General features: G+C 48.8%; 8 protein-coding genes across 8 annotated transcripts; 4 read left to right on the top strand and 4 right to left on the bottom strand.

Moving 5' to 3' along the window:
• The first annotated feature begins 54 nt into the window (after positions 1 to 54).
• Positions 55 to 3196, top strand: BDV37DRAFT_80787 (putative DUF21 and CBS domain protein (Mam3)). The gene is made up of 4 exons (XM_032091262.1): positions 55 to 673; positions 749 to 962; positions 1018 to 1687; positions 1750 to 3196. Exons 1-4 carry the CDS (start codon positions 425 to 427, stop codon positions 2795 to 2797), a joined length of 2181 nt encoding a protein of 726 aa, XP_031946977.1. The 5' UTR covers positions 55 to 424; the 3' UTR covers positions 2798 to 3196.
• Positions 3197 to 4380: 1184 nt separating this feature from the next.
• Positions 4381 to 5812, bottom strand: BDV37DRAFT_80774 (putative C2H2 finger domain protein). Its single transcript, XM_032091261.1, has 2 exons — positions 4515 to 5812; positions 4381 to 4464 (listed from the first exon to the last, which is right to left on the bottom strand). Exons 1-2 carry the CDS (start codon positions 5700 to 5702, stop codon positions 4447 to 4449), a joined length of 1206 nt encoding a protein of 401 aa, XP_031946976.1. The 5' UTR covers positions 5703 to 5812; the 3' UTR covers positions 4381 to 4446.
• A 555-nt stretch (positions 5813 to 6367) lies between these two features.
• On the top strand, positions 6368 to 10984 carry BDV37DRAFT_236488 (HECT domain protein). Its single transcript, XM_032080616.1, has 3 exons — positions 6368 to 6692; positions 6752 to 10445; positions 10503 to 10984. The coding sequence occupies exons 1-3, from the start codon at positions 6490 to 6492 to the stop codon at positions 10623 to 10625; spliced, it is 4020 nt and encodes a 1339-aa protein (XP_031946975.1). The 5' UTR covers positions 6368 to 6489; the 3' UTR covers positions 10626 to 10984.
• Positions 10985 to 12374: 1390 nt separating this feature from the next.
• On the bottom strand, positions 12375 to 12725 carry BDV37DRAFT_277995 (uncharacterized protein; the record flags this gene model as incomplete). Its single annotated transcript, XM_032085923.1, has 1 exon — positions 12375 to 12725. The coding sequence occupies one exon, from the start codon at positions 12723 to 12725 to the stop codon at positions 12375 to 12377; it is 351 nt and encodes a 116-aa protein (XP_031946974.1).
• A 415-nt stretch (positions 12726 to 13140) lies between these two features.
• BDV37DRAFT_267820 (MFS transporter) lies at positions 13141 to 15850 on the top strand (the record flags this gene model as incomplete). Its single annotated transcript, XM_032084077.1, has 5 exons — positions 13141 to 13256; positions 14281 to 14349; positions 14408 to 15529; positions 15587 to 15665; positions 15716 to 15850. 5 exons carry the CDS (start codon positions 13141 to 13143, stop codon positions 15848 to 15850), a joined length of 1521 nt encoding a protein of 506 aa, XP_031946973.1.
• A 686-nt stretch (positions 15851 to 16536) lies between these two features.
• BDV37DRAFT_277993 (glycoside hydrolase family 43 protein) lies at positions 16537 to 17666 on the top strand (the record flags this gene model as incomplete). Its single annotated transcript, XM_032085922.1, has 2 exons — positions 16537 to 17231; positions 17366 to 17666. The coding sequence occupies 2 exons, from the start codon at positions 16537 to 16539 to the stop codon at positions 17664 to 17666; spliced, it is 996 nt and encodes a 331-aa protein (XP_031946972.1).
• An 80-nt stretch (positions 17667 to 17746) lies between these two features.
• Positions 17747 to 19550, bottom strand: BDV37DRAFT_236485 (uncharacterized protein). The gene is made up of 2 exons (XM_032080615.1): positions 19317 to 19550; positions 17747 to 19242 (listed from the first exon to the last, which is right to left on the bottom strand). Exons 1-2 carry the CDS (start codon positions 19336 to 19338, stop codon positions 17852 to 17854), a joined length of 1413 nt encoding a protein of 470 aa, XP_031946971.1. The 5' UTR covers positions 19339 to 19550; the 3' UTR covers positions 17747 to 17851.
• Positions 19551 to 20981: 1431 nt separating this feature from the next.
• BDV37DRAFT_236482 (uncharacterized protein) lies at positions 20982 to 22358 on the bottom strand. The gene is made up of 4 exons (XM_032080614.1): positions 22200 to 22358; positions 21801 to 22145; positions 21572 to 21731; positions 20982 to 21515 (listed from the first exon to the last, which is right to left on the bottom strand). The coding sequence occupies exons 1-4, from the start codon at positions 22233 to 22235 to the stop codon at positions 21226 to 21228; spliced, it is 831 nt and encodes a 276-aa protein (XP_031946970.1). The 5' UTR covers positions 22236 to 22358; the 3' UTR covers positions 20982 to 21225.
• Between the last annotated feature and the right edge of the window lie 63 nt (positions 22359 to 22421).

Genomic DNA, 22421 nt, shown 5'->3' with positions numbered 1-22421 from the left:
TTGCCTTTTTCGCAGTTGCTGTTGGCCCAAAGAGGACTAGATTGTTCATTCGGAAAAATGTCCATCCCTTTGCAATTTCCTCAATCAGCAAAACATTGTGGCTGAAGAACAAGTCTCGTTGAGTGGGAAGTGATCATCCAACCCGTTTTTCTTCACTCTGCATCATCATATCCATTCAATTGCCCTACAGATTCTTCATCCACTTCGATACGGAACTACCTAGCTTCTATCCACTCAGGGTTCCCCACTCGACGTCACTCTCCAATCGGTGGTCGGAACCGTCCCGATCGTGACTCGGCCTAGTCTCGTCAACTAACGCATGGTCCAATTACCCGAACTGCGCCATCGAAATATGTCCCTCCAGTAGTCCGCTCCCGGTTCTCTTTTTTCTCTTCTTTTGCCCCTCATACTTCACCCACAGGTGATGGCTACACCTTCTGCAGTTCGTCTTTTGGCCATCCGGCCGGTGATATTCGGTTTTGCAAAATTGTTGATGCTTGCTTTGGGCGGCCTTCCCCTAGTCTCTGCCGCTCCCGCGACCTATATTGCTTACTCCGAAGAGAGCCCGAAGGCTCCTAGTGATCCGAACTTATGGCTGTATCTCGGGGTTGCCGCCATCCTCGTTGTGAGCGGTGGTGCATTTGCTGGTTTAACCATTGCGTTGATGGGCCAGGTAAGTCTCGTTTTCTCACTACTGAAATGGAAAAAGCCCAGCGTAAACCACTAACCTAGCATGTGCAATTTATAGGATGAGGTGTATCTACAGGTCATCAAAACCTCCGGTGAAGACTCTGAGCGAAAAAATGCAGAAAGTGTGCTCAGACTGTTAAAGCGAGGGAAGCATTGGGTATTGGTCACTCTTCTGCTCAGTAATGTGATCACAAATGAAACCCTTCCCATTGTCCTAGACCGTTCACTAGGAGGAGGTTGGCCGGCTGTTCTTGGCAGTACAGTCTTGATTGGTACGAAAATCCCTCTTTCTCTTGGCTTATTGAGCTAATCATTCATGATGTCCAGTCATTTTCGGTGAAGTCGTCCCCCAGTCGATATGCGTTCGCTACGGTCTTCCTATCGGTGCTTGGATGGCTCCTTGCGTCCTGGCCCTCATGTACATTATGGCTCCAGTCGCATGGCCTGTAGCGAAACTTCTTGATAGGCTGTTGGGCGAGGATCATGGAACGATCTATAAAAAGGCTGGATTAAAAACACTAGTGACCCTGCATAAAACCCTGGGTGAGGCGGGCGAACAGCTCAACTCCGATGAGGTCACAATCATTAGTGCCGTTCTGGATTTGAAAGATAAGCCGGTTGGTAGCATTATGACTCCAATGGACGACGTTTTCACTATGTCTGCGGACACCGTTCTGGACGAAGACACGATGGATTTGATACTCTCCCAAGGTTATTCCCGCATACCGATTCATGCGCCAGATAATCGTACAAATTTTGTTGGCATGCTTCTGGTTAAGATGCTGATAACATACGACCCCGAGGACTGTAGGCGAGTACGAGAGTTTGCATTGGCAACTCTACCCGAGACTCGCCCGGAAACAAGCTGCTTGGATATCGTCAATTTTTTCCAGGAAGGAAAGTCCCACATGGTCCTGGTGTCCGAATACCCCGGTGAAGACCGCGGTGCCTTGGGTGTTGTTACTCTGGAAGACGTGATTGAGGAGCTTATTGGCGAGTACGTTACCTATCTTCTCGGCATAGTCTTGAATCAGGATTCTGAACTGACTCTGATGACAGGGAAATCGTTGACGAATCGGATGTCTTTATTGATGTTCATAAGGCGATAAGGCGCATGACGCCTGCACCCATTAAATCCCGGGTTCCTAAGGGCCAGATTGTGGAAGAACCTCCTTCTTTGCCCCCTCAGAAGACTGGTACTTTGGTGGATGTAGATGGCGAACCTCAAACCTCCAAACCCCCTGCGAACGTTCGGCGTCGAAGCTCAGTAGAACCACCACTGCCGCGTTTCCAGCTTCGGATGCCACAGTCGGATAGGAACTCAGATTCTACAGATGGCCTAGTGACCAAACGAGGAACCACGGACGAAATCCGTGAACACTTGAAGCATCTCGGGCCTTCGAATTTAGCCAGTCGACCGCGTCAAACCCGGTACCAGAATGTTAAGATAAAGCGGGCTAGCGTCTCGCCGACTCGGTCTGCGCAAACCGACATGGACTCTGGTCATAGTACGTCTGGCTCCCAGGCCCTGCGCCCCATGTCGACCGCCTTACCCGGTGGGATTGGCGAGGGACTAGTCCAGCCGGGGCTAGATGCAAGAGATGGCGCATACGCTGTTCGTGTAGGTTACGGTACCATGACCGGACCTAAGCCCGCCGATGCTGGGACCCAAACAACAGGGAAGGACGTCTCAATCCCAGAAGCGGTTCACGAAGAACAAGACGACCCACCTCGTCCATCTGGCAGTGCTGCAATCAGTGTTAAATCCGAAAGCTCGAACTCGCAGAGGTTTAAACCGACCAGCTACCAGCATCAAGGTCCTGCGCGTAGTGGCAGTATCACGGAGCATGTGGTTGATGTCAACGGGATCCGCAAAGTGGTTCTCCACACAACCAGCACCAGTTCATCTGATCACGAGGGACGTGCATCACCTAAAAGCAAATTTCCAACTCAACGGAATGGTGAGGTTGTCGATCTGAATGGTCATAAGTCCGACGGCACTCAAGGCGATGTGACTAAAAAACGTCGTCGTCGGCGCAAGCGTGGGCAAGCATCAAAGCACTCGGACAACCATGTGGACGAGGCATCGCCACTTCTGCCACAATGACAACGCTTTCGTGCCTCCTCTGCCGGACAGAGATGTTCAAACTGCCCTTTTGTTTTTAAAGAAGCGTCGCGCAGTGTATATTGAACTGCCTGTTACTTTTATTGTATGCTTGTTGGAGAAATAGTAGTTTCTTTCGTGGTGTATCATTTTACCCATTGTCCCTGTCGTACAGAACGGTCTGTGTCACCACAGCTTACAGTTCATCTATCCTTATCTCATGTGTGTAAACTTCAAAAGACTGACTGCAGTATTCAATATGACCACTATAGTTATGAAACACCATTTCCCATCCGCGATCATCAAAGTACAGGGAAAACAGAGCGATCGAAAAGTCTCCTAATTTATCACCATATACAGTCACATAGGCTTTACTAAAAACTCCATTAGCTGAGCCAAGGCTCCTGTCCTACTGATTAAATGGCGGCACCCAGGCGCTCGCTCCGCATGCTGACACAGTGCAGAAAGAGAACCAGATTTTTTGGCACAAGTCGGACAAAGATACTTGTCAAATGCCTGACCGAACATTCTGTGTCCCTGTTTGGTGGAGAATTCCAATGAGATGGCTTTGATCATATCCCCAGTAATGCCGCAAGCACAAGACCCCGATTCCAGGTGAGCAATCATACTGGAGTAGCTCCCAAACATTAAAGAGCACCCGAGACACCGTAAAGCCCGCTCCTGGTGGCTATATTTATGCTGTCGTCAATATTAGCTCTATATCCTCAACAGCACACCCAAATCTCACCAAGAAAAGCCCATAGAATACAACATTCCAAAAGGAGCGGAAAGCTAAATGTAGGGGGGAAAAAGGATGAAAGGGGCATACCATCTCCAAACTGTTACCATCCCCGAAGACCTGACCACAAACATCACAAGATAGATGTGCGCTGCGCACATGGACATCAAGGGCCTCCGTGCCTGCGAATGCGCGTCTACAAGTTAGGCACTCATGATGATCATTTTGCAAATGAGCCTTTAGTTCTTTTTCTGTTATGAAGTCCTTGTGTATGCATCGCTGGCATATGTTATGGGCGGCAGAACGATCTATGTGTGCTGCTTTTGCTGTTTGAGAGGGAAAGGCGCGGGAGCAGCGTGTGCACCATTGGGCATGATTGATGCTGATGGAGGCGTGGAGTTTCAGGGCTTCTCTAGAGGAGAAGGAGCGGTCGCAGTGGGAGCAGTATGAATCCATCTTCTTTGGTTTGGATATATGTAGTCGGGGGGGTAGGGTTTGGAAGGGTGGCGGGTTTGCTGGGAGGGGTGGGAAGAATGTTCCTGTCTTTTAAGGGAAACCTTTTTTTTTGATAGTGGTGGTATAATAACAGGCTATTTGCTATGGTACTGATCTGTTGTGATAGTGCTAGGTTGTCGGAAGTTTGCTATCAGTTCTGTGAGATGTGGTGACTTAAGGTTTGGTTGGATGATTAGATGAAGTACTTGGTTCACCTTCGGTTTGGTACACTTTCAATTTATCATCTCAAGATACAACACAACCTGATTTCATAAAGATGGCAGGAGTCAAGAGTAAGATCATTTATCTTAATATTCACTTTTTATCTTGCCATGAGTATCTACATGTCATTCAGCCGTAACTCCATGATTTTACGAAACAATACCAACATGCACACGAAAAAACCACATGCCGGAATCTACTGCAGGAGAGGATCCTAGAAAGTGTGTTAGCTTGTTCTAAGGTCAATAGAGAGTCTAAACTTACCCTGAAATGCTTCTGGTTATTGGCAGCCCGATTGACCCGAGCTGTGTACCGCTTCTCTTGTCTCTGGGCACGAGTCCGGTCTTTGCGTTCAAGCTCAACAGCAAATTGCTTCTGGCTGTCAGTGGCACCAATCATGCCCATACCACCATTTCCACGGCTAATGACAGCCCGGTTAAGGTTGCGACCCCTGGGCTTCGGTTCCTCTTCCTCAATCTCGCCATTCTCAATAGCCAGCTGACGAGCCGCTCGTTCTTCCGCTGTAGGATAGTTGCGCAAGTTCTGGCGGTAGTATTTGGCGAGCGATCGGTGACCTGCGGTGCGGCCCGAGGGCAAATGCAGCTCAAAGTCTGTCGCATAGACTTGTCCCTTCGTGTCGTCGATCTCATCATCATCTTCGTCCATAGAAGATGCAGAAGTTTCAGTTTCCCATCCCTCGTCATCTTCGCCATCCACCTTGACGCCACCATCCTCCACAATTGAGTCATCCTCATCCTCACCATCCGAGTAAGTGCTGCGGAAGTCATAATACTGTCCGATTTCAACTTGCTCATCCTGACTTTCGAAAGCGATCATGCAGTGACCCTTGTCGCGCATGTGGGTACGAGCACCCTCGGGATTGTTTCGGACGGCGTGGCAGTATAAGCATTCACTGTTCTCGTTGATTTTCCGATAAAGGTAGTGGACAAGTCCCTCCATATCAACAAGATAGTCCTTCTCTGGTATGAACATGCCGTGACTCTTGAACATGTGTTCGGTGTTTTGTTGAATATCTGAAGATCTCTCATTGCAGAAAAGACAATGGGAGGCCGAGAATCCCTGCTCTTGCATTTCCTCATCTTCGTCATCCTCTTCGATGGTAGCGTTCTTGAGACTCTCCGTAACTTTCGACACTTCGGACCGCTCACGAGGCTTGTTGACTGGCTCACCCAGAGAGAAGGTAGAGCTCATGACAGATGATGCGTCATCGGCACTGTCTCTAAGCATCTGCGCCTCGCGGGCCTTGTGCTTGGAGCTCTTCACGTGGTTCTGATACGAGTTCTCGCTGAAGAATGTCTTCTGGCAGGCGGTACATGTCTTTTCAAAGGAAGCTTTGGCGGCAGCGGCACTGGTTGTGGCTTTGGCAGCAAGGACCTTGTCGTTGAAAACTTCCTGGGATACTGGGGGCAGAGACGCGATGCGGCGCTTCATGTTATAGAGACTTGAGCCGACCGAACATTAGTAATGAATTTTAGGTCGCATATTTTCCAACAAACTTACTGCCAGTCTCTGCGCATATGATCCCGCTGAGCATCGCTGCCGCGAAAAGCAACGAGACAGGTGTTGCAGGTATATGGCAACGTAGTCGTTGGTACATTTGGATCGATGGAGGCCATGATTTCCGACAGTTCGAACAAAAAAAAAGGTGGGTATCACAAGAATAAATTTGTTGAAAAGGCGGTCGATTGTGCGAATATATATTGCGCGGGGAAATTCGTTCTTGCGAAAGTAACGAAAAGGCAAAACTGGGCGACGTCGTGACAGAACGTTTTCGACTTGATTAGAAATAAAAGCAGGTAGGAAGTATCTAGCGAGAAAGTTGAAGCGGCGCAATATTGCCCCTCGACAGAAAAGATCGGGCTAATCGATGTCGCCGATAACCCGGACCACACATTGAAAATCATTGCCCATGCCGCTTTTAGAGAGCATGACGTTGATTGCACGTGCACCACCGCTAAACCTGTCTGGGAGGGTACAGTCTATATTAGGCCTAGTGCATGATAAGTCGGACCGTAGTTCTTCCACTTAACGTTAGTCAGCCGACTCGACATGCTTGGCGCCTGAGGCTGTTGTGTCAGTCTGTATGATATCAGCGTGGAAAGGGCAGGCTACAATCACCGAATCCCCTGGATTTCGAAAGATAACGGCAGGCGAAGACGCGAATCTCCCGATAGATCTTCCTGACCGGGGGTTCAGGCATGCCCCTCAGTCTACGAAGATGACTAGGCTCCGCGGAGCTTCTGTGAGCTCGTATGAGGTTTCGCACTGTGGCACCGATAGACCCCAGTTTCATCGGTCGAAGGTTCCGCCAAACGCGCCGGAAGTTATCACGCAGAATACCGTTGATGTGTCGGACCCCGCACAGGTCTTGCTCTGGTATAGAGACGAGCGACGACGACAGTTCAACCTTCTGGTTCGCAGGTTAGTATTTGCGGGGAATGTTTGACTTGGATGGACGGCTGACATAGCTGGCTCCCAAGGTACAAGAATCAACTTCTCTATGGATGTCAGGACCCAAGCTGTTCCACCCCCACCTGCGCGAGCTATCGAAGGAGGGTGACTGAGGAGCCGTTCCGTCGATATACAGAGCTGAGTGCCCGGACACTCGCATGCTACCTAGCCAGCGTGGATAACGCAGAGAGTGGCCTTTGTCGCAACACCCCTCGGATTCCATCAGATTTATCATCGCAAGACTATCACCGTCGATCCAAACGTCGAAGCCGCGCTTCTACAAACGATTCGAGGAAGGACTATAGTGGATCATCGGTAGTGGGCCAAGGTGCCACAGATGGATATTCAGCGACTCAAACCTCGTCGGACAGGCAGGGCGATCTCTGGGATAATGCGGTACAGTCTTCCTCCCCTGGATATACGGTGCAGGCAAGGGCCGAATGTATACCAGCCAACGAAGATCAATCAACCCAACCATTAAAGGATCCAAAGTCGTTCACTCAAAATTTGTTCGATACTTTGTCTTTGAGAATGATTGAATGGTTGCCTTTGAGGCGTTCCCCGAGTACATTCAGCGCAGACTCCGATCATTCATACTCGCGATCAAGTTCTCGATCCCCAAAGCCGAACACCGCTCACGCCAAATCTCATTCTGGGGCAGAGAAGCACCGCCAAGAGAGGGAACGTACATCTCGACACAATGCATCTACTAGGGGCAATCCACTCGCGCCTTCGGCACGTAATATCTCCAATACAACAGCTGCTGTTGAATTGAAAATACCGAACCAGCAAATAAAACGGCTATCGCTTGCTGATATAGATCAACGGCGGCAAAGTCCTCGGTCGAGTATTGACGAGAAGGTTTATCCGGAGCTAAAGCCCGCTAGGAAGCTGTCCATCAACACTCACGCGAATGCAGATGGGCTCGTCAACATACCTTCCCCCCCCGCCTTGAGACATCGTCCGCAGAAACATCGGGGCAGGACTGGAGACGGTGCTTGCCTGCATGAGCAGCGGAAAAAAGAAAGACGTGTTTCTTGGGACGGTGCGAAGCTCTTGAATGGGGTCCACGTTCCTGACGATCAGAATCCCCTTTCCGCTGACGATAACCAGCCTGCCTCAGAGCCCCGATCTCCAAGTGTGCCTAGCTTGAAACAAAATGATATACATCAAGACGAGGATATGCCTACTATACAATCTCTTACTCATCTGACTTCTGAGATCATCGACGAACTAGGAAAAATGATAGTCCTGTCTGACGATGAAGCTCAACGATGGAAAGACGAACTTGCTTATATAGAGTCCATGGGCACATTTGACGACTCAGAGTGGAAGTTTGCAACTTCTCGTCAACGTGAAGCATTTACTTTCGTTTCACAGAGCGTTTTCTTTGCATTGAGCAGCACGAGGCAAATTCTGCGGTCTTTTCGACACAACACGGCTGGCCCGAACGACATGGAGCAGAGTAGTTTTAATACAAAGTTGAACCTCCAGCAGCTTCAGCCATCATTGCGCAAGCTATTTACGATTTGCCCTAGGGAGCTCGTCTTTCATAGTCTCTGGAGTGCGCTTGAATCGCTATTCGTTCCGCCCAGGGAATTATCGACCCCCAGGCAATCCCGCCGTTCATCATACAATTCGACAACAGGAGTGCCTGTCTCTGCGCCTATAATTATTCGTCGGGTATCTGATGCACTAGGCAATGAACATATTACAGATTCATGTGCTGCAGACGTCGCCACTGTGGTCCTTTTCGCATTGGCTAGTTCTCTTCCGAACATAGATGCATCCACCTGGCGCGGAATTCTTCAAATGCGCGCTGCTGGGGCTGTAGCATCGAGCGCGGATATGCAAAAACTTCCACTACGCAATACACGAGCGGTTGTGGACGTAACCGACGCATTGGAACATGACCTTGCCTTGCGCTTAGTAGACCGCTTGGTGCGCGCTCTTACGGCGCGAATGGCCTTCTATGAGATTTCGAAAGTCCGACATCCTTATAGTCACGCTTCACGTAAATCAAAGAACAGCGTCCTGGATTTTCTTATCAACAATCTTAGCGACAACCACCGCCTTGTATCCGCCGATATCGATGACCAAAATAATATGAGGCCGCCGGGTGCTGCTGCGGTCATCGCGGAATGGCTTCGTACTTTATTGCTCAAGGAATGGGACGGGAGTCCTGAATTGTCCAAAGGTAGCACGACCGGAGGCGCTGTGCAGATTTTGTCCCTAATGTATAAGGAACGGGATCGCTTGGGCCTTGTCCCAGAAGACTTTCACACTCCATTCCTTTCGGAGAGGTTGGAGCCCCTAGAGATGCCTGTTGAGTGGATAGGTCGATCGCCGAATAACAAAACTTTGCACTTGCTCTCATACCCCTTCCTCTTCCCTCCCTCTGCTCTGGTCATCTACTTCCGCGCTTTGAATTATGCCGCCATGTCAAGATTTTACGAGGCTGCTATGACTTCCACCAGACACATAACTCAGACAGCATTTGGAGCTATACCAATTCATGATGATGTTGGGATGCTCGCACGGCTGAAGACTTCGATGACTATATATTTGGTTCTTGTGGTCCGACGGGACAATCTCCTCACCGATGCCCTCAATCAGCTGTGGCGGCGCGAGAGGCGAGAGCTAATGAGGCCATTAAAGGTCCAGATGGGAATGGACGAGGGTGAAGAAGGTCTTGATCACGGCGGTGTCCAGCAGGAGTTCTTCAGAGTACTCATGGCAGAAGCCCTGGACCAGTCGTACGGTATGTTTGCGACGGATAGCCGCACTCGAGTTTCCTGGTTTCAACCATGTTCGTTGGAACCGCTCTACAAATATGAACTTCTCGGGTTATTGGTATCCCTGGCGGTTTACAATGGCCTCACTCTGCCCATCAATTTCCCCACTGCCTTCTATCGCAAACTTCTGGGGCTGAAGGTGAAGCATCTCGACCATATCCGTGACGGCTGGCCAGAGCTTACTAAGGGTCTTGAGCAACTTCTAACTTGGGAGGATGGCGATGTGGAAGACGTGTTCATGCGCACGTATGAATTTAGCTTCGAAGCCTTTGGAGCCATTGAGACCGTGGACATGCAAAAAGTCGACAAAGATGCTCCGTGGCCTCTTCCTTCAGCATTGGCGCGATCAGGGGGTGGAAACCGGTCCCTCGGTTCCCCACCTTGGTCGGAAGTTCGCCGTTACACTGACTGTGTGAACTTGAGTCCGCCGTCCTCAATGGGTGCAGAGGCAACTGAATCGTTTGCGGACATGGCGAAATCCCTGGATGGTTCGGTAGTGATGCAATCGCCTACGCCCCCAGCTGAAGAGGCGTCTTTCGTCACAAACCAAAACCGCTCTCAATTTGTTAGAGATTATATATTTTGGCTGACAGATAAGTCAATCCGACCCCAGTTCGAGGCTTTTGTGCAGGGTTTCTACACCTGCTTGGATCGCTCGGCCTTGTCCATATTTACGCCAGAGGCACTGAAGACAGTGGTAGAAGGAATTCAAGAGATTGATGTAGATGAGCTGGAACATCATGCACGTTACGAAGGAGGCTTCGGTCCAAGCCATCGCACAATCCGGGATTTTTGGAGTATCGTTCGGCGGTTCCCTGCGGAGAAAAAGGCGCAGCTGTTGGAGTTTGTGACTGCCAGTGACCGGGTTCCCGTTAACGGGATTGCGAGCATTATGTTTGTTATCCAAAAGAACGGAGTGGGTGATGCTGTAGGTGTACCATTTTTCCTCAACACTTTAATCGGCTGCCATGCTAATCGCTTCTAGCGCCTTCCCACCAGTTTAACCTGTTTTGGTCGGCTTCTTTTGCCAGAATATTCATCGAAAATTGTCTTGGAAGACAAGCTCAATAAAGCCTTGGAGAACGCTCGAGGATTCGGCGTTGCATAATGCGGGACTAATTTTGGGATTGACATGGTACATTGTCCGACATATAAGTACACAATACCCCTACGTTATATTTTTGTATAGTATATATTCAGTCACTATATCTATTACTGAATAAAATGCCAGTGCTGGCATTGTATGAAGATCTATTCTCTTCCCTACTTAGCGGACTAGTGTGAAGCGTTTATCGAAACATGAGCCGGGTCTGGATGTCACTGAGAAGCGGCCTGCGGAGTATAAAACTCATAGTTCTCTAAAGCTTTATTCGTTCTGGCCCGTGATCAAATCCACCTTTAATATCAATGGTTGGTAGTGTCCAAAAGGTTAGAGTTTACTGGGCGCTGTAAAGGATTCCGTCATTTGTCCGAAATAGAAAATTATATGCTTCACCTGATTGCATATTGTGGTTATTATAAATATGACTTGTTTCTTCCGTGAGCTATTAGTAAACTTTACAATTATAGTCTTCGCATAGCCATGGCCCTCATTCCTAAAAATTCTAGCTGCTAATTGTTATGTTAAGCGCAAGGCCTGAAGCATAAACACTCCTACACTGTGTACAGAGTACTACACGTCGAAGAACAAGAGTATATTGAATGCCATGACATTGTCAATCCTATTGCTGAGTAACAGAAACAAGTTTTATGAGTAATTTGGCCTTAGATTGGCCACCATCTCCCTTTGGTCCAACATCAGCACCAGTGCTACCAAGACCAGCGGCACTCATTCTACAGAACCTATTAGCATTGATCCGAAGAGCACGGCATCTTCGAGATGAATGAGCCTTAGTTGATTTTTACGTGATATGTAGAGAGTAAATGAGGCATATTTCTCTTCCTAGTCTTAGTTAGCATATTAAGCAAAATGTCATGGGGATGGATCTTGATGCTCACCCCATTAGTGCATATAATGTCTCTTTGAGACCCCATTGCCAATGAGACTTGTTTCCTGTGAATAGAGACGATATTTAATCTCTAGAAAGTACCTATTTTGACACAAATTTTGATAATTTTACCATATCCCCCCGACTACAACATCACCATAGGGTGAGGGTTCAGCCGATAACTTACTGGCTAAATGTGCCTATCAGGCTGCACATCCATGTGCATGACCTCCTTACCTGGTCTGAATCAATTCAATACTTAGTGCATTTCTTTCCTGTACAGATCATAGACACTGAAGAAATTGTAGTTCAGCTGTTCAACTTTGTTGACTGCTAGTAATTCGACCCTAGATTCAACCCCTTCCCAGGTGCAAGCACTAATGCATAGATCCATGCACGTATCCCCTCATGACGAGAGCATAATAGTGGCTAGGGTTGGTGAATTCGTGGGATCGACTCCATCTCCCTACAGTTACTGTTCGTTCTGTTGGAGTTGGTGGTAGATCGTGGTTGAGGGTTATCAAACTCAATTAATTTCATATTTTCGCTCGCCGAACACATCTGGCATCTCTCTCAGAATTAGGGGGAAATGACCTAGTCGGTGAAAGGTGAGTGCATACAATGGAGAACTACTACTACTATATCAGCCTCCTTCTGTGTACTTTGATGGAAAAGTGAATACGTCCGTGCGACAAAAAATCTATGTCTGGTTCGTTATATCTCATGTCGTAAATAGCTTCCTTTGCAAGTCAAGAGTCATGTCTATTGGAGAACTTTGTAAACCATCTTATTAACCTAACTACTAAGATCATTTGAATTTGATTCTGATTGCAGAAGTGGAGCCCATATTGTAGCCATCCACTGTGCTGTTAAGCAGTAGGGTTAAGCGGATATTTATCGCGCAGCTTCTGAACAGTCTCGATGATGATATTGGCGTCGCAGTGCTTTCCCAGGCCAGAGGGGTCCAAATAGACTTGCGGCTTGATATACTTTTTTACCGCATAGTTTAGGGGTTTGTCAATAATGAACCGCAAGAGTATGGGGTGTCTGTTGAGAAACTCCTCTGTCTCTCTATCCTTCATAATGATGGGTTTGAGGACTTTCAGGAGCTCTTCATACAGTACATCCTTGGGGATACCAGTGATGTTTATCAGATTCTCGGGTGGCGGACTCTTGGTTTGATTTGGGCTAGGTTTTCTGAAACAAGAAGTCCACCCCATCTTCGAAGGATATGAGTAGTTGAAGTGCTAACGAGTAGCAACTGGTTGAGACTCGAGACTTGTAGCGCGAGTGATAAGAAAAGACACATCCCATGTCTAAGCAGAAGAATGGCATTGATCGGCATATAAATCCCTCGGCATTTTATGTTCACTTTTGTTCTACTGGGATTAACCGGCTACTGGTGTTGAACAAAGGCAAAACGAGGATTATGGATAAGGGGGAACCCTCTGAGATGAATGAAGGCAAGGGCGTTCTTTCAAGACTGAAAGGAAAAGGGGTAGTGCCACTGGTCAAAGAAGTAAAGGAGATATGTGATGTTTCATCCACTTTATGGATATATTCCACCACAGCCGAGTGATACACCGGCAGAGCATCGGATCTCGCGATGTGGAGAAGCTTCCACTGACCCAGTGCATGATCGACTCAATATTCAAGTCATTTTTGTCAGCCACTGTGGGAAAGCCTGTGGGCAAGGGCAGGCTGTCCTGGTTAAAACCGATTCAGAAATACATGCTGGATTTCAACCCCTAGTGAGGTCCCGATATTAGTCCTTAAGAAATCCTTATCGATGCTCTAAGAAATTCTACAGCGCTTATAGCTCTAGATATACTTTGACTGGGGCCGATGGCAACAGTTCTCAGCGATGAGAATACTTTCATCCGCTTATTGACCTGTCTTCCTACATCCAACCACGAAGGGCAACGGTTCAACCCTTGGTGGATGTTAGAAGGCACGTAAGTATTATATACACCTACCATCGACTGGCTAGGGGTGACCCTTACATTACCAATTTAGTAATGTTAACGGTTTTTTACCGTGTCTACCAAGTTTGCCGTTGTGGGGGAATCCCGCGGCATGATTGCGGACGCCGACCGTCAAATTTATATAGATAGTGCCCTTCCTTTCTGGCATAAATTCCACTACTAGTTGCTTCGGCAGCTATAAATTACTATCCTAGCATGGACACGTCATTTTGGACATACCGGTGCCGGATGTTATGTCGCGTGATGCTAATATAGCCCAATAAAATAACTGTATCACTAATCCACCTCGGGATGAATTTAATGATTATATGTCCATGTCCGCCAACGTATAATCATAGTGGGCCTTCAGAGATACACCTTTATTTAATTCTATCGCTCTGTAGCCCATGATTTACTTGATGAGCTGAACATGCCGTCTAGGCTAAGAAACGCTTCAGTTCTGGAATCCATCGAGAATCGGGGCATGGTCCAGAAACCAATCAAAGAGCCGTAAGCGATAGGCGAGAGGAGAGAAGAAGAAAATAATAGAAAATGAGAGAAAGAATAGGAGGTGGAAATATTTGCCTTCCTTACATTGTATAATACGCGACGATAATCGAAAATCTCGTTCTTGTCCTTGTTCTATATTTTCCCTTGAGGGCGAACCGGGCTGAGTAGCAGTACTTGAGTCAATGATTCTAAGAGCCAATTGACCTATCCCTCCAAGCTGTACTGGGTGTTCTGATGCGACATCCTTCTCCATTCGCTACTAAGGCTCTTGTCCCATCTCCTAGTGAAATCGCAAAATGAGTGTACAATATGTCGACTTTGATAGTCCCGATGATAGTTCCATACCCTTCAACTGGCCAATGCGAAAAAGGTAAGCCATACACAGCATGACTCGCAGACTCTGGAGCTGTTTATTGACTTTACTGCAGAGTATATATCTCGGTCTTGCTGGGACTTCTTACAATGGTTGTCGCGATGGCAAGTAGTATCTTTACTTCAGCCATACCGACGGTGATCATGATGTATAATATCGACAGGGAGGTAGCAACTCTAGGTGTTTCTCTCTACGTCCTTGGGTTCGCCACTGGTCCCTTATGTTGGGCTCCTTTCTCCGAACTTAAAGGAAGAAAGCTTCCATTGGTTACATCTGCCTTTGGATTTACTGTTTTCTGTTTTGCGACTGCCGTCTCGAAAGACCTTCAATCCCTTATGATACTTAGATACTTCACGGGCTTTTTTGGGGCGGGTCCCTTAACTCTTTCGGGGGCCGTCTATGCTGATATTTTCCAGCCACAGCAACGGGGCATTGCGATGGTCGGATTTTGTCTGATGGTGTTCACCGGCCCTCTTACAGCCCCGTTCATCGGCGGGTTTACCGTAATGAACCATAGTCTCGGTTGGCGCTGGACGGCATATGTACCTGGAATTCTGGGCGGCGGCTTTTTCGTTCTTTTACTTACCACGATGAGCGAAACCTATGCACCGGTACTCCTCTGCTGGAAGGCTGATCGCTTACGTCGCGAGAAGGGTGATTGGGCTATTCATGCGAAGCATGAGGAAATAAGCCTTGACTTGCGCGCCATCGCTGCCGACTATGTCAGTCTTCCGTTGAAAATGTTAGCACTCGACCCGATCGTGCTATGTATGAGCGTCTTCGCCTCGTTCGTATACGGGCTCTTATATCTTTTCTTGACCGCCTATCCTATTATATTTCAACAGATCCATGGTATGAGTCCCGGAGTTGGCGGGCTTCCGTACATTGGAATCATCGTGGGACAGCTATTTGGGGCTTTGGGAGTGTTTGCAATGCAGCCATGGGTCCTTCGACAGATGAAGGCGAATGGAGGCATAGTAATGCCGGAGTGGCGCCTCCCTATTGCGGTTCCAGGAGCAGTCGCCTTCTCAGGAGGTCTATTCTGGCTGGGCTGGTCAGGCTATCGGCGAAGCATATCATGGGTAGCTCCCACAGTATCGGGGCTGCTTACCGGGTTTGGTCTGTTGACAATGTTCCTCCCTTCGATCGCGTATGTGGTAGAGGCACGACCGAAAAAGTAAGTTCCCATTGGGACTTAAACTGATGGAAGACAAATTGATTGACTGCGAACTAGGGCCGCTTCGGCTGTCGCTGCACACACATTTCTTCGGTCATTGGCTGGCGCGATATTTCCACTTTTTGCTTCCTATATGGTGAGTAGCATGCCCCTTCCTAATGGCCTGTTTAATGAGTTGTGTGGTAGTTCGACGCTCTGGGGGTGGAATGGGCCTGCACACTGCTTGGATGTGTCGCAGCACTTCTCATTCCGATACCTTTGCTACTCTACATCTACGGCGCACGAATCAGGAATCGCTCTGGGTTGTCGAACGAGTCTTAGGGCATGGGTTAGATGATATGAGCTTTATATAGACTAATTCTTTCAGTGGTTTACGGATTTACTGGGGAAATCCTACGTACGCGGTCGAGTGTAATATCTTACGGTTGAAATCTGCACAAACAGCAGACAAGCCAAACATACAGGGGAACGCCAGTTGCTATAAGGAGTGGTTGAAAGGGAGCGGAAATTTATTATTCATAATATTATAGCCAAAAGATCAGCAGGTATCTCTCATATTGAATAAACCCTGGCGAAACTCTAGTCCCTCGAGATATGCTGTACGTTGATATGGACTCCAAGAGTGTGAGACTGGGAAACCGCGCGTTAACGGAGCAATCAACCGTCATTTAGGGCTTAGCATTAACCCATTATTAAATGCTGCCACCCTCCTCCACCAGCAATATACAACAAGTTATCATATGCCCTAGCCACCTGATGCCATGACTGCAACTGACCAAAGCCCAGCAGACCATGTGCGCAATATCTGATCAATCTAATCGACCTTTCCCCCGCATTCCTGCAGCAAACCAAAAGTCAATTTAACAATAACACATCAAACTTAAATAAAGAAACCCCTTACATTAAATGTATTTAGCATTGCCCTTCTCTCTCCCCTTTAGCAAAATCCCCATTCCCCATCCTCTACTCTCATCCACTCACCCTGACCAAATACCCCAGAGCCAAAAATGCACCCTCCAACACTCCAAACCCTCCTCCCGACCTTCCTCCTCCTCCTCCTACACTCAACCCCAACCCTCACCACCCAATCCCCTCTCAACCCCGAACGCGCCCCCAAATCCGGCAACCCAGTAATAGAAGGCTGGTATGCGGATCCCGAAGCCCGCATCTTCGACTCCACCTACTGGCTCTACCCGACCTACAGCGCCGCCTACGAAACCCAAACATTCTTCGATGCCTTCTCCTCCCCGGACCTGCTCACCTGGACCAAACACCCAACCATCCTCAACCTAACCGCCATCCCCTGGTCCACCAACCGCGCCGCCTGGGCCCCCTCCGTCACCCGCTCCCCGCTGACGGGGGACTACTTCATGTACTTCTCCGCGGGCGACGGGGCGGGCATTGGCGTTGCGAAGTCCGTCTCGGGGCTACCGCAGGGCCCGTATGAGGACGTGCTGGGCAAGCCGTTGGTCGGCGAGACGGTGTTCGGGGCGGAGCCGATCGACGCGCAGGTGTTTGTTGACGAGGACCTAAGCGTTTGGTTGTATTTCGGGGGCTGGAGCCATGCCGTTGTGGTTGAGTTGGGGAGTGATATGGTTAGTCTCAAGGGCGAGTATCTGGAGATTACGCCCAAGGACTATGTGGAGGGGCCGTGGGTATTGAAGAAGGGTGGGGTTTATTATTTCATGTATAGTGTTGGAGGGTAAGTTTTCTTTTTCTTTTTCTTTTTTTTTTTCCTTTTTGTGCTTTATTCCTTGAGATGGGGGAGTTAGGGCTTAGATTTTTGGGTTGGAGACGGCGGTGTAAGTTCAGTGCTGATTTGATGATTTATTGCAGATGGGGGGATAATTCCTACGGGGTTAGCTATGTTACCGGGCCTTCGCCGACGGGTCCGTTCTCTAGTACGCCGACCAAGATTCTGCAGGGCGATGATATCGTTGGACAGAGTACGGGGCATAATAGTGTGTTTACCCCCGATGGAAAGGATTACTATATCGTTTATCATCGGCGGCCGGTTAATGATACCGAGCGGGATCATCGGGTGACTTGTATTGATCGCATGGAGTTCGATGAGCAGGGGAATATTCTGCCAGTGAAGATTACGTCGGAAGGTGTCGAGGGGAGGCCGTTGGCTTAGGGATGGGAAAGACTATATATGCATAAGACTTTGTATAGATTCGGTTGGATTGCCTTGGTTTATTTCCAGGTTAGAACTGCTTTGAGTCTATGTACATAGCACGTCTTTTCTTTTTCTTTTTCTTTGTTTTCTGTAAACGCCAACGCCATGGGTATCATAACTTCGTTTCTCAATAAGATAAATGATCAGAACATCGAGCTGCGCTTTTTGGCTAGTTTGTTTTCGTCGGAGGATGACCTGCGGAAGCCGAAGAAACTCTTCTTCTGCTGTAATTTTTGTGGCTTTGATCCCGTCGCGGGCTGTGGTTGTGTCGGCAGGAACGCGACTGACTGCCTGTGTGGAACACCTCCAGGAGCCTGGAGGTATGGTGAATGTGCGATATGTGGCACGGACGGTGCGTGGTGGTGAGTGTGATAGTACCGCTGAGCTGGGGCCCCGCGGCCGGCAGCAGTTGGCCGCTCTGTCGGTGGAGGCGATTGCACTGGCCGCGGCGGAAGCGACGGAGTAGAGAAGCGGACTCTCTGCTCTTCCTCACCGTAAAGTATCTGGAGACGACGGGTTTCCTCGTCGATCTCAGCTTGGCGTTTGCGGCGGGCCTTCTCTTCCTCTTCAAGAAGTTGCTTGGTGCGACGTTCCTCTTCTTTCTCTTGTTCCTGCTTGCGTCGTGGGGGGTTCTCAACTCTGGGCTCCTCTGCAATAGGTGGTGTCGTGTTGACGTTGAGCGCCCCAGATCCAGCCGAGACAGGTTGTTTATCTTTGCTAACTGTCGGAGCAGTGTCACGTCCATTGGGCATGTTCGCAGCAGCAGTAGCACTAGGACCCGCGGCAACTGACGTCGCATCAAGTTTGAAAGCATCTCTCATCGCAGTGAAATACGCATCGCGAATAGTTACTGCTCCAAGCAAGAGAACAACCTCCAACCCCTTAAAATCCTCCATCTCCACTCGATATAGGTTTGGTTCGTAGAGCGTCAACTCACGCAGCCCCTGGAAGATCGAAATTGTGATATCCGGCTCCTTGGTCTTTGTTTTGGTTCCCGACAGCGCAGTAGATTTCCCAGACAACAGACATGTCAGGTCCTTCGACAGCTTGCTATCCTTCCGCCAGCTGAAGCGAAGTTTGGGCGTGGTATCTGCCGCTGCTGGGTCTGTTTGTGTCCGGTCTAGAGTCGAGCTCGAGGGTTGTCGGAAGGACTGCTGTGGCATTTCGAATGACCATGTCGCTGGATTATTCCACGTCTTCGGTTTGTATTCCACTGTGACCTGCTGGTCGGGGTTGTAGAGGTGGATGGTAAAGCGGGTGGGGAGGATAGGCTCAGGCGGTGGGGTGACTCCGCCATTCTGACGGATAGCCTCTGCGGAAAGACTTGGTTGCGTCCATTCGGGAATGAGTAGAACCTCGCCGTAGACGATATCCGGAACGTAGGGGTCAACTAGCGCGGCGGCATAGCGGTTCTTCGATGAGGGGGATGCTGGGTCGGGGTGGCGAAGAGTGTACGCAGGCTCGGGCTCAGTACCACGGTGAGAATGTAAGATGGTCCAGAGGAACTTCTGCTGGGTTTTCTTGAGGAAGAACGCTGAATGGTTGTTAGTATTGGGCTTGGCCTGAAGGGATGTACGTGCTACTTCTGCGATTGACTGGTGGACATACTGGGCAGGTTCTCGTCAATCATTTTTTCATGTCAGTAGCTGGTTTAGTGGATTTCAGTGGTTGTTCTCGTCAATTTAAAGCCCTGGATGCCCTGTCAAGCGCCTTGATTATGCCATGGAGCTTGGTATAAGAGGGGGTTGAAGTGGAGATGGTGCGGACACGCGTTCTTGCCTGAGGCAGTCCGGGGCACTGCCTGCGCCACGCGATCGTCGCTAAAAATAGCCCCCATATGCGGGAACCTACAGTAGTAAAGCCCTGGAATGGTAGGCAGCTATATAAACAATGGGGGCCTCTACCCTTGTATATGCGCTGTTTTCAATATTACTCCGTGCTATGTGAGGGCGAAGTATGCAAATATGTACCAGGCATCCATATTATTGAAACAGTCTATATGTTTACACCATACGGTGAGTGAGCGATGGGCAGTGATGACGAATCATAGGCCGATCAGCATCTCATTCAAACACGCTAATAATCTGGTCGCCTGCACTCCGCCGCGACCCATCATTGTCGGTCTGAGTCTGCCTTGAGACAGGTCAATTGAGATCATGAAAAGGTCCTGGATTCAAAGAAAGACTTCACCGACAGTGTTGCTGTGGTGACAACACTGTTCTCGACCTTCGACATAGTCAGAGTCCATGCGATATGCTCACAAAGAGAAGGAATCTATCAATCTTCGCTCATCAGATCAGAGAAACTTAGTTTGACATGATTGATATAAAGGAAATAGCGACTTGTGCGTGGAGCTCCACATACAACATGAGCGATGGGCATATTTTCATATCTGAGCTGAATGGTGCTGAGCCTGAGTTGAGCGTCACTCAAAAGCTAATTGCTGAACGATCTGCCTCAGTGCATTCGGGGACTGTATACCATTGCATTTCTTCGCGTCAAGTTGGGTTGCTCATGGCATAGTGGTTTCATGAGCGACGGCCCTACGCTTCCTCTTCACAAGGTTCAACTTGTGATCGACCCTCAACGTGGGGGTCACCTAATCCAGTAATATCTTACGGTAGCTAGACGAAGGTTAGCATTCGTCATGATCTGACAAATCTAGGTTTGCGTCTCACGGAGATAAAAAAGAGAGATAAAAGCCGTTGGCCACCCACCCGCCCTTCGGAACGGTACATTCTGGCTCTGACTGCTTCAATCAGTGTATACCCCGCACTCAAAGGCTAGAAGACACTTAGGCGGTAGTTTTGATTTTATGGTCAACCCTTGACGGGCCAATTGCACGAAGCCTTCTGGGTAATAGCTTCTAATGGGGCTCTATATGTGTGAGACTCGTTACCAGCCGAGGAGATGCCTGGGGCCATGTTTGACCTTGTACGAGCGAAATTGGGCGCGAATGGCCAGAGTTATCTATTTTCAATCAGTATATGCTCTCTAGGATATGGAGTGCATGTACAACCTATAGATAATGTCACCGGTGTCCAGCCTTGCTAATAACAGCAAAAAGTGCTTTGGGCCAGTCACACTTCCTTTTTTCATTTAGCTGATAGATGCATGTTCCAAAGGCAAGTCAGACTCATCAGGCTAGGGCTATTTACCTACGGTGAGAGCGTATGGTTATGCAGTAGCTATTGAAAGTGCTGAAACAGACAGGGCCTTATATGTATTCCATGATCAAGAGCTTAAGGTGTTGTTTTCTATTGTTCAAATTTCCTTTAGTACGTCACAAGCATTTCATTGCAATGGCCATTATGCTCATTGTTGTATGGGAATAAAAGAGATTTGTTCAATTATGTATTAGATTTTCCAAGTTGTCCTCATAATATCCCAACCGTCTCTTCAGGACTTCTTTCGTCACAGTGACAAAGACGCAGCCGTTCTATATGAAACCATGAACAAAGCATCCAACACTATCTACAAAAAGATATCAAACAGGAGGGGGGATAATCCCAATAGCTCATACACGGACACCATCAACTTCTTTGCCCTCGGGAACCTTGGCCGCTTCACGTTCAGCCGTGCTCAATTGCAAACCCTGGTCATCCCACCCCTGCGTTCCTTTCTTGTACAGAGCCCTCTGAGCTTCCCGGTCCGGTGCCGGGCCTTCTTTGCCACGACGTTCACGCGAAGGGATAGTCTCAACCAGGGTTGCATCCTCGCCCTCAAGCTCATGGCCTTCCACGTCAGTCTTGTGGACCTCAGACGAGAATTCGTAAGTACGGTATTCGGTGTTAACCCAGGCCGTTCCTTGTCCATGGTCAGCCATTTATTTTCTTCAAGTGTCCAAAGAGACAACAACTAACCTTGGTACTGGCTGCTATCCTCCCAATCCTCAGTAAAATAATGCAAGAATCCACCATGAGTCACAACAACGATCTCCTTCTCAGGTCTCTCCTTCAACCACCGTCTAGCCTCGCGAGCTCGCTTTCTAATCGCGGCGTGAGTCGGGGCATACCGACCGGCCTGGTCTCACATTAACATCTATCCCATTGTCCGGGTAGCACCGGGGCCGTCGAAGAAAGATCAACACACCTTGTTGTTCCACCCCTCATGCACCAATGTTAAGTCAACAGGCAATCCGTTTTCCTCCATTTCCTTCCGCAGCACATCCGGGTCACTACCTGTGTCGCAAGGAACATCGCTGGTTTCTTGCACATCCGGGAGCAGAACCAACTTCGTGTCCTTTCGCGCTTCAAAAACAGGCCCGAAACTCTGCAATGCGGTGTAGATGGTACGGCGGAGAGGAGAGGCGGTTACGAGATCGATCTTGTCATGGAAGGGGAATTTTTCAGAGAGTTTGCGGCATTGCTCGTTGCCCAAGTCGGTGAGGAGGGGGTCGCGAATGACATGGTTTTCTGTGCAAAGGTTGTGGAAGCCCTGGTCGGTGCGTTAACGTGAATTCAGAGTGTGTCAAGATTGTCGCGAAAGTACCTGAGCATGGCGCACGCAATGGATCACGGGAGGCATTTTTGTGTCTATAGTCTATGGATGCTAAGGTCGAGCCGGTCAGTTGGGAAACCGAGAATTTAAAAACGTGGGGTAGCGGGGTAGCGATAAGGCGTCGGGCACAGGTATTGGAAAAGGTACCTTTCTAAACGATGGCTTGGAAGGAGAAAGCTGGGTGGAATGTCAATTTATATCCACCAGGCTAAA

Source organism: Aspergillus pseudonomiae, assembly GCF_009193645.1.
Source record: "Aspergillus pseudonomiae strain CBS 119388 unplaced genomic scaffold BDV37scaffold_2, whole genome shotgun sequence".
NCBI lineage: Eukaryota > Fungi > Ascomycota > Eurotiomycetes > Eurotiales > Aspergillaceae > Aspergillus > Aspergillus pseudonomiae.
Note: the sequence above shows the minus strand (reverse complement) of the source record. Positions and strands in the feature narration are given on the sequence as shown.

Coding starts and splice junctions, on each gene's coding strand:
- BDV37DRAFT_80774 (XM_032091261.1), bottom strand. CDS start 5,702: ATGAAGCGCCGCATCGCGTCTCTGCCCCCAGTATCCCAGGAAGTTTTC.
- BDV37DRAFT_236485 (XM_032080615.1), bottom strand. CDS start 19,338: ATGATTGACGAGAACCTGCCCA. Junction 19,243..19,316: donor GATTGACGAGAACCTGCCCA/GTATGTCCACCA, acceptor ACAACCATTCAG/CGTTCTTCCTCAAGAAAACC.
- BDV37DRAFT_236488 (XM_032080616.1), top strand. CDS start 6,490: ATGACTAGGCTCCGCGGAGCTTCTGTGAGCTCGTATGAGGTTTCGCAC. Junction 6,693..6,751: donor TTCAACCTTCTGGTTCGCAG/GTTAGTATTTGC, acceptor CTGGCTCCCAAG/GTACAAGAATCAACTTCTCT. Junction 10,446..10,502: donor AGAACGGAGTGGGTGATGCT/GTAGGTGTACCA, acceptor AATCGCTTCTAG/CGCCTTCCCACCAGTTTAAC.
- BDV37DRAFT_80787 (XM_032091262.1), top strand. CDS start 425: ATGGCTACACCTTCTGCAGTTCGTCTTTTGGCCATCCGGCCGGTGATA. Junction 674..748: donor CCATTGCGTTGATGGGCCAG/GTAAGTCTCGTT, acceptor TGCAATTTATAG/GATGAGGTGTATCTACAGGT. Junction 963..1,017: donor TGGCAGTACAGTCTTGATTG/GTACGAAAATCC, acceptor CATGATGTCCAG/TCATTTTCGGTGAAGTCGTC.
- BDV37DRAFT_236482 (XM_032080614.1), bottom strand. CDS start 22,235: ATGCCTCCCGTGATCCATTGCGTGCGCCATGCTCAG. Junction 21,732..21,800: donor ATGAGGGGTGGAACAACAAG/GTGTGTTGATCT, acceptor ATGTGAGACCAG/GCCGGTCGGTATGCCCCGAC. Junction 21,516..21,571: donor GGATAGCAGCCAGTACCAAG/GTTAGTTGTTGT, acceptor ACCATGGACAAG/GAACGGCCTGGGTTAACACC.